Source organism: Chrysemys picta, chromosome 11 (genome assembly GCF_011386835.1).
Source record: "Chrysemys picta bellii isolate R12L10 chromosome 11, ASM1138683v2, whole genome shotgun sequence".
Classification (NCBI taxonomy): domain Eukaryota; kingdom Metazoa; phylum Chordata; order Testudines; family Emydidae; genus Chrysemys; species Chrysemys picta.
The window spans coordinates 38,669,535-38,679,417 of NC_088801.1; the positions used below are offsets into that span (position 1 = coordinate 38,669,535).

At 43.0% G+C, this 9,883-nt stretch overlaps 1 protein-coding gene across 1 annotated transcript in view; it reads left to right on the forward strand.

The window, feature by feature from the left end:
* MYO3B (myosin IIIB) overlaps positions 1–9,883 on the forward strand; it is a 285,486-nt gene that overhangs the window by 202,471 nt on the left and 73,132 nt on the right. The window contains exons 29-30 of the mRNA XM_024114809.3: positions 1,726–1,789; positions 2,630–2,765. Coding sequence (XP_023970577.3) covers positions 1,726–1,789; positions 2,630–2,765 — 200 coding nt within the window. The remainder of the gene's footprint in view (positions 1–1,725; positions 1,790–2,629; positions 2,766–9,883) is intronic.

Below are 9,883 nucleotides of genomic sequence, written 5' to 3' on the forward strand. Positions count from 1 at the left end.
GCCCGGGCCCTAGCGGTCTCCCCGTCCCTATCCCATGATCCACATCCATCCCATGTTACCTGTAGTGCGGGGGGGGGGGGGGGAGAGGGAGCTCTGTCTTCCTCCTGCTGCGCCAGAGACTTCCGCTGTACAGACCCCAGGCAGGAGGACTCAGGAGATGCAGCTGTCTGGAAAGGCTGGGGGCTGGGCTGGGCAGTACAGCTGCACCGGAGGAGGTGCCAGAATTCTGCTCCTTTCCTCGCTGTGGTTCCCAGCCCTGCCCCACCAGCCCTGTCCTCCAGCAGGGCTGCTGTATAGACAGAAGAGATGCAGCTCCATGGAAGGGCAGGGGACGGGGCTGGGAGCAGGCTCATCCTCTGTCTTTCTGGTACGCCATACCAGCTATAAATATCTTACTGGTACGGCATATCAGACCATACCACTGTACTTGCACCACTGCTCAAGAGTCATTTTTGGTTATTAACAGAGCTGAGTGAAACTGGGAAAGAGGGGCAAAAAAATGAAATTCACAGATATGAGTGCTGTATTTTTATTATAGTTCCATATGATATTTGTCCCTCCAAAAAAACAGGGTTTTATTTTTTCAAAATATGAGGGATTGAAAATTATTCACAGTGAAGCATGTAAAACTCAAGAAGTTACTCAAGCAAATCTCTTACCCAGCCTGCTATATACATTTCCCCTATCTGTAAAATTAAAGCCATGATATTTACTGTAGATGAAGTCTGAAAATATAGAGGATTTAAGATGTTTTCATCCCCAGAAAGATAGGTATGTAATTAATATTAGCCTCATTTTCAGAAAAGGTGCGACTAGATCAGAGGGTCCTGTGGTCTAGTGGATTAAACCTTAGTGGCAATCAGAAGACCTAGGTATTAATCCTGACCTGTGACTTTGGGCAAATCAGTTAACCACTGTAAACCTTAGTTTTTCCATCTGTAAAATGACATTGGTGGTATTTATCTGCTTGATAGTTAGGGATCATGCAGCAGAATCTGTGTGGGTAGACCTTCCTGTCAGTGCAGAGTCCCATTGGGTTCAAGAGTCTGCTCACATGAATTGGGGCCTACATAAGGGGTCTTTTGTTGGTCTGATTAACTTCAGTGGGAGCAGGACTGGGCCTTAAATAATATTGGTGAAGTTTATATAAGTGTGAAGTATTAAGACAAGCAGAGGTGGAATAAAAACCTGGGAAATCCTAGTTCCCCGCCCTCTGCTTAATCCACTAGACCATGTGGCTTTGAGGAGTGGTGTACAACCTGGTCCTCCTGTTGGCTCTTTACAGAATTCCTGAGTTTGAATTTGCAAGGGAAAGTGGCTTTTCACAGCCTTCTGAAAGTGAAAAACATTTAGTGTTGGCTCTTGTCGCATTTCATAAAAGCGCTCTAATTTCACAGAAGTTTCACAATCTCAATCTAGTCAGTCTCTCTCTCTTTCTCTCTCTCTCTCTCTCTCTCTCTCATACACACACACACACACACACACACACAACCGAACAAAGCTACAATGACAAATATTTTGCTCAGTTCTAGTTCAGTACTAATGTATTTAATATCAAGGAATTTCATCATTAGAGGAAATGTGACTGGTCTGTTTTCTCAGAATTGATCATGTGCAGATAACTGGAATAAAACACTAGGACCAAACTTGTGTGTTCCCGTAATTCTCTGGTAGTACAGAGGAAAATAACAATATTTAAACTCTATATTTTACTGTAATTTTTAGGCAGCAAACCAACAACCAGACTTCTCCTGCAGAGCCTGATTTTCTTGACAAACAAACGAAAAAGGTACTATTAAGTTCAGATTCAAATTCCTGAGTCCACAGTTCTGCTTGGCATAGCCATCTAAACATGAAACTTAGTGATGTTTTGAAGTCTTTGAGACAAAAGCCTGCTTGCTAAGAACTTTAGTTCTGTAGAAAGACAGGGAGGTACGGTGAATAAGAGAATCAAAAGGCTGGAAATTTGCTGCTGAGAATAAATGCTAGCTACTCCCTGAGGTGATTTGTCTGTGCACTTCACTTTCTACAGATGTTAGTCTCTTTTTTAGTAAGGACCTGAGGTTCTTTGGTAGCACTTTGATATCCTGCTCGAATTCAATATGTGAAATGGAGGAGTCGCTCTGTGACTTGGAGCACAGCATAGTCTTTGAAGTCTGATCCAATTTTTGCTGCTTACCATTTGATGTTGAAAGGATGAAATGAAGAAAATGTACAGTTTTTGCCAGTAACTCTGCTGAGCATATGTAAGATTAAAAAACCAAAATCCCTTGGATGATGTACTTAGAAATGTTAAGCAGATTAATACCTTCCTATAGCCTTTTTCTAAAGATACAAATTAACTATGAGAGGAAATCAGCATACAGTGCATGCTGTGATTAACTGCATGAGTATGGGGTAAATAAATTAGAGGGGGAAAATATACAAATGTTTATGACACAGGTGCTTAGTCACCGTGGCTAAAAGCCACAAAAATCTCGTGTGACTTCAATCTAGCATTAGACATTTTACAATGAAGCATACAAAATATACATTTGTTTTCGGTTAGATTGTGGTTAAAAGTTGACTTCATTGAGTGGAATACTTATACTATTTTATGTTTCTGAAACATTGTTCCTTATTCAAAAAGGATTTGGATGAGATTCCCACACCTCAGTTTCTTCTAAAGCATTCACTGCAAATGAATGATTCACAGCCTATAAGCCAATCCCTTGCACTTGCAAATCAACGATTATCAAGTTCCCCGGGATCCCCTAAAAAACAAGGTAAGAAATATATTAAAGTAATGAAGATTTTTTTTTTAATATTTATAAGATACATGTTGTCTGCATGTAAGTTTATATATTGATGAGTTCTTTTAACTGTCCCCTGGAAGACAGGAAACATACCGTAAGTAACTATTTATTTAATATTTGCTATCTGAAAATGTGCAATTTATTTGAAATTACGTTGTCAAATGCACTTAAGTACAATATGGAGACAGAAGTATGGTGTGATAACATTCTGTTAAGAACATGAGCCATGATCATCACTCCATGAAAACACCTTTTTAATGTAACAAAATTGGCATCAGAGAACTCTACCTCTCCCTCTGGCTGCAAGCATCACAAACTGGAAGTTATGAAACCTCTTATGTCTGGCAGAATGAAAGACAACTGATTTGTTTGCATTCAGAGAGGTTCATTCTGCAACACAGTGAAGCCTACAACAATGCTAAAATCTATCCAATGTGATTCTTACTCTATTTGATAACTATACCTTCTTGTCTTGGTTGGCGATTTCTTTTATCAATTTAAAAATATAAAATGAAGCACCCCGGGCTGTTTTAACAGGTCCATATTTCCAGTCTTCCAGGAAATCAAGATCAGAAATTGTTACTTATCAAAATGCTTGTCTCCATTGTGGTCATGGAGCTGTATTTGCAGATCACTGAATGCAGGGTTCAATATGGGGCCATGAATTATTACCCACAGTTCAAGATAGAAAAGATTGATAGTTTGATATCTTTTTTCAGACCCAAAATTTAAATGCTAATACACAAGCTTTCAGGCCATTCCTGAAAATGAGGTAGGGTTGCCAAGTGTCCGATTTTAGACCAGACCGGTCAAAAAGGGAAGCTGGCAGCATCACTAAAAGTCTGGTTACCTGCAGTAACCAGCCTCTGCCATCAGGGGGTGGGAAGATCAGCAGCTGCTGCAGGAGCCTGACGGACAGAATTGGCTGGCTCCCGGAACAAGCTCCGAAGTAGGTACCAGCACCATCGGGGGTGGTAACCTATTTCCCCCTCCTCCCACCCTGATTTCCCCGGCCCCTTGCTCCAGGAGCAGGAAACATCCCTCCCCCCCCATGCTGAGCCCCAATTAGGGTGACCAGATGTCCTGATTTTATAGGGACAGTCCCGATTTTTGGGTCTTTTTCTTATACTGGCTCCTATTCCCTCCCACCCCATCCCGATTTTTCACACTTGCTGTCTGGTCACCCTAGCCCCAATTTCCCCTTCCCAGCCCCTCACTGCAGGGAATGACCCCTGCCATGCCCCGCTGTGCACCAATTGGGCAGGCTCTGCATCAGGTCCTCCCAGCCCGGCTCTGCAGGCAGCAGGTGAATCCCGGGGGTGGGGGAGCCAGTGATGGGGGAGGACAGGTGGGGTAGAGGTGTGGCCTCAGAGGAAGAGGCGGGGCAAGGGTATTTGGTTCAGGGATTAGAAAGTTCACAACCCTAAAATGAGGGTTTTCTGTCCTGAGCTCTTTATATATGCTAATTAATCTGATTGTGCAATTAAATGTACCATAGTATTACTATTGTACACTTTCCCTACAGGGCCAATAGTACTACAATAATTTTTCTGCACACTTAGGCCCTGATCCTGCCAACTCACATGTGCATAATGTTTACACTGAGGTCAATGAAGCTATTCACATATATAATTAAGACGATGCATAGATGTTGGCAGGATCAGGTCCTTATCTTTTAGGAAATTACACAAATTTAGCATTTTTCATCCTTTATAGATACACAGTTGTTTTCAACTGCAAATACAGAGTTCTACATAAACACAATAGGTTGGGAATTCATTATACTCTTGTTATGAGTTTCAGTCCCCAGGGGATTTGAATTTGTGGAATGGGATTGCAGAAGGTGTGTGCATTACAGTGGAAAACTTTGAAATGATGTTAACAATAAACCTGTCAAACAAAAATATTTTCATTGCACTATACCTTCTTAAGAGAAGCACTAATGGTCAAGTTCTGTCACCCCAATTCTCCCTGAGTAGTACCTTTCTCTGTGAATAGTCCCATTGAAATCAATGGTATTAGGTATGGAGTAAAATTATTACTTAGAGGGATTAAATGTGGCAGAATTAGGCCCTCAGCAAGTGTGTGATTCAGGGTCCATTACCCAATAATTAAGATTTGACTTTTTAAAATAACAGTGATTGGTATTCCCCTAGTTAAAAACTTGTTTTGAAGAAGAGATAACTGAAACATTGATTTGATCTATTCAAGAAATAAATATGTGAAAAGAACAAGCACACAGCAACAAAGAAATAAAAATCTCAGTGAAGCATTTAAGGTATTTAAGATTGGAAATGATATAAATCACATTTAAATGAATAACTGTTAAAGAAATAAACCTGTTGAAGAATAATGGTCTCTTCCAGTGCTTTATGAAAGCATAGTTCTTCAGTCAGAGATTCAAATGCTTTCACACCCCAATGAATTCTTTATTTACTCTTGGTCCAGGATATGTAGTCTTTTAGGCACCCAGTGCTGTAGCACTTATGAAAACCAAAATGAAATGGCAAATATAGAGCATTATCTTTGGGGTAAGTGTGGTGTAAATATGTTTGTTATAACTTTTGAATATAATATCTAAATTATTATCCACAAAAAAGCAATATATACTATGTGATCCAAAGAACATAATGATGATGCTTTTTTTCCCTGATGAAACATTACACTGCAAATTTTGTAACCTGATTCTAAATCATTTTAGAATTATGTTACAAACAGGACTGACCCAAGGGGAAAAAGGGGGAAATGGAATGATAAAATTTTGTCATTGCACAGTGGTCATCACACTGTGATACCTGGCTCTCTATTATGTTACAATGTTCCCACTTATATTACAGTGGCAACGAAAAGATACAGCTGGGAGATTCCACACAGACACTGAAAAGTCTGTAGTCAGTGATTTATGCAAAAATGTCAACACTGAAAGACTCCCATTGACTTCAGTGGGCTTTGGATTAGGCCTATAAGAAACTTTAAAGCTATGACCAAACTGCACACAGTGCAAGGTGTGTGCACAGAGGCTAAAATGGCTTAAAGGGGAGATTTTCAAAGGCACAGATGGGGAGTTAGAAGCCCAATTCCTATAGACTTGCTGGGATTTGGGAATCTAATTCCTCTTTGTGCCTTTGAAAGTCTCCCCTCAAAGCTATGCTGGCTCTGTGTGACCCAGGGATTCCCCCTTCAAGGGCAGGGGAGCATGGGGGGAGCTTCCACCAGACAGTAAAGCCAGCCTTATAGTCCATTAGCAACACCATAGTGGTGCAGAAGGGCTGCAGCAGGGCCAAAGATCCTGCCCAATCTCTTCTATATGAATCATTTCTCCCTGATATTATCCTTTACTGGTAAGGTTGGGAGGAGAGTCCAGTTAACATGATAGTCAGAAACTGATTATTTCAGTCACAATAAGGTAACGTTAGAGGCAGAGTAGTCACATTTTCCTGAGAGACTGGAGAATAGCATTGTGTCATGGTCCCGTAGGTCTCGAACCTGAGTCCATAGAGTTCCCTGTTAACTAGCACCACCCTGCTTCTACTCCACAGCTCATTACTAGCCAGCTGAACAGAGGAGATACCATGAAATCTGAAGTTACGTCAGGGCCTGTTTGTAGGAATGCTGTGAACCGTGATTGGTCGGGGCTTCTTATTTAAACCCAAAGAGAGGCACAAGAAGTTGTCCATGCAACTGGGCTCTACCTGGCTGCTACACTGGACCTTGCCTGACTCCTGAACCTTGCTTTAATGACCTGTTCTTGGTTCCTGCCTTGTTCCTGAGCCTTGGCTCAACTCCAGCTATGACACTTGGCTTGACTCCCAACACTGACTCCTGCTCTAACCACTAGACTCCAACTCCTGGCCACCTATGTCTCAGCCCCAACACAGTGTTTGAAAGTACTCCCTGGAGAGAGAATTGCCTAATGTTTAGCTATGGCTGGACTAAGAATAAATATAAAGAGAGTTTCTAGATGAAAAGGAAATATGTCTGTAAAAGAAAATGCTAATAGTATTTATCTATTGACTGGGAGATAATGTAATTTCAATGCTAATAGAGATATGGATACCTGTGCTTCAAAAGTCAAACAGAATATAAGAGAAGAGGCTCTAGTCCCATACACTCTCTTGCAGGGAAATAGGATACAACTCTTTTATGTCATGCTCCTCACGCTATTGTCTGAGATACTGAAACTTTGTCAGAGATGTCGAAACATATCTAGGTTCGAAGATGTTCTGAGTTAAACTGCCGGCTGTGTTGTAACTCAGCTTAACGCCCATCTAGTCATGCTGCCCATGGTGTTGTAGAAGTCAACATTTTCTAAAGTGTCCTTTCATTTTAGATTCTTCAATGTTGGGGGGCCCTGTTAAGTCAAAAGGGCACGAGGGTACTCAGCACTATTGAAAATGAAGCCCAGGGAGTTTCAAGTTGGACGCCTAAAATCAGTGGCCCCTTTTGAATAGTTTCACCACAGTATTTATTTTTTCTCTATCTCTTATTTAATAGATTGTCTCTTTCTTTCTGTAAAATTGACAGTAAAATATTATTTTACTGGAGCCCAATTGAGTTGGGCTAGGAGAAAAATGTGAGTCTGTGGCTGTCTGTAGCATGTAAAGAGGGCAGCTATTCTCTGCATTGTCAAGGGAGGTAATGAAATGCAGTAGGTACTTGCTATGTACAAGGTCACTGGCAAGGGGACAGCTGCAGTGTGCCTTCTCAAACAGTACCATAAACAGTCTGGTAAGGGCAAAAAGAACAGGAGTACTTAGAGACTAACAAATTTATTTGAGCATAAGCTTTTGTGGGCTACAGCTCACTTCTTCGGATGCATAGAATGGTAAGGGACATTGTGGGTTAAGGAAGAGACAAATGCCATTACCAAAAGGCTGCTGTTACACAGGTGATAACTCATTCCCCATTCTAAACAGAAAATAAAGCAACATTTTAAAATATAGGCTGTATTTTCTAAGCAATTCCTTATTTTCAATGACTTGTATATCACTGGGCCTTACCTCCATTTTCAGACAGAATGGGCCAAACTTGGCTCTGTTAAATGGCTGCACCCTTTTTGCACTCCTATGTAACCAAAAGCAGAAACTGGCCCACTTGTTTTAATCTTTTGACTCTGAATTATGTGATGCTCTAAATAAGATTCAGTTTTCTGTGTACTGCAGCTTTAAATATACAAGGTTTACCTGCTTGTCCACTGGGAGGCAGGGCTGTGAGACCGTTCAGGATGGGGCCTTAGAGTGAGACTGGCACTGTGTGTTCTCTCTCATGTCTGTCGTTGCTTTCTTTAATCTCAAATGAGTCAAGTAGACTGAGAGTTTTTCTCTTTGTGTATGGAAAACACATTGAGTGGGGTTGGGGGTTCATTAATGTAAGGTCAAGATCCCAGAAGGAAATGGAATTATTATTATTATTATTGTTTCCCAATCTTGCAGTCTCTTACTCAGGCAAAACCCTAACTGAAAACATGGAAGCTTTGCTGAGCAGAGTCTAAAGGATGGGGCCATGAAGGATATTGTTCTCCTTGTTTTGTTGTTTGCAGATGATGTGATTGCCCTTACTGCGAAAAGCAAAAAAGCTAATAAGGATTATATGGTGCTGCTATGCACACGATGTAGCTGAGATGGAAATTGTTGTATGTAAACAAATGTTGCTGTTTTTATCAACTCTTACTCGGTTTGGTATCCAAGTAACATTTCCGAAAGTTAGAGGAGTAAACTATCTAAGCACATTTTTTTAATGACTTCAGATATCTATAGTGAAAGCAGTGGGTAGGTTAGAGGGACAATCAATTATGAGAGGAACATAAGCACGTCAGTCTTGGTCAAAATATCCATGTCAAGTCTTCCAGAGTGTTTGTGTTCATCTTTGTGTGTCCAATCCTTGAGATCTTTGTGTCTCTGAGCTTGTCTGCACTGGGAAAGGACACAGTGTTAACTAACATGATCTTAAACACAATTTAGCATTCAGTCTAGACAAAGACTGTCATGTCTTGCATTGTATCAACCAGTCCTGGTTAACCTCAGGTCCACCAGAGTGTTAACCATGACAGTCTACACCAGGGGTAGGCAACCTTTCAGAAGCGGTGTGCCGAGTCTTCATTTATTCACTTTAATTTAAGGTTTCGCGTGCCGGTAATACATGTTAACATTTTTTAGAAGGCGTCTCTCTCTAAGTCTATATTATATAACTAAACTATTGTTGTATGTAAAGTAAACAAGGTTTTCAAAATGTTTAAGAAGCTTCATTTAAAATTAAATTAAAATACTGATCTTACGCCATCAGCCTGCTCAGCCAACTGGCTGGTGGCATAAGGAGCCGGCAGCCGGGACCCCAGACCTGGGACGGGGTCAGGGCAGAGGGTGCAGGGCAGAAGGCTGGGTGTGTGTGGGGGTTCAGAGGTCAGGGCAGAGGGCAGTGGGGATGTGGCGGGTTCAGGGCAGAAGGCTGGGGGAGTGGGGGGATTCAGGGGTTGGGGCAGAGGGCTGGGTGTGTGGGGGGGTGCAGGGCAGAAGGCTGGGTGCTGGGGGGGACTCAAAGTCAGGGCAGAGGGCTGGGGGTGTGTGGAGGTGCAGGGCAGAAGGCTGGGTGTGGAGGGGGAGGTCAGAGCAGAGGGCTGGGGGGGCGTGGGGGTGCAGGGCAGAAGGCTGGGTGTGGGGGGTTCAGGGGTAAGGGCAGAGGCTGGGGGGGTGTGGGGGTACAGGGCAGAAGGCTGGGTGCTGGGGGGAGGTCAGGGCAGAGGGCTGGGGGTGTGTGGAGGTGCAGGGCAGAAGGCTGGATGTTGTGGGCGACTCAAGGTCAGGGCAGAGGGCAGAGGGTGTGGAGGTGCAGGGCAGAAGGCTGGGTGTTGGGGGGAGGTCAGGGCAGAGGGCGGGGGGGTGTGGAGGTGCAGGGCAGAAGGCTGGGGGATGGGGGAGGTCAGGGCAGAGGGCTGGGGGGCTTGGGGGTGCAGGGCAGAAGGCTGGGTATTGGGGAGGTTCAGGGGTCAGGACAGAAGGCTGGGTGTTGTGGGTGACTCAAGGTCAGGGCAGAGGGCGGGGTGTATGGGGGTGCAGGGCAGATGGCTGGGGTGCTCAGCTCGTGGGGGTGCT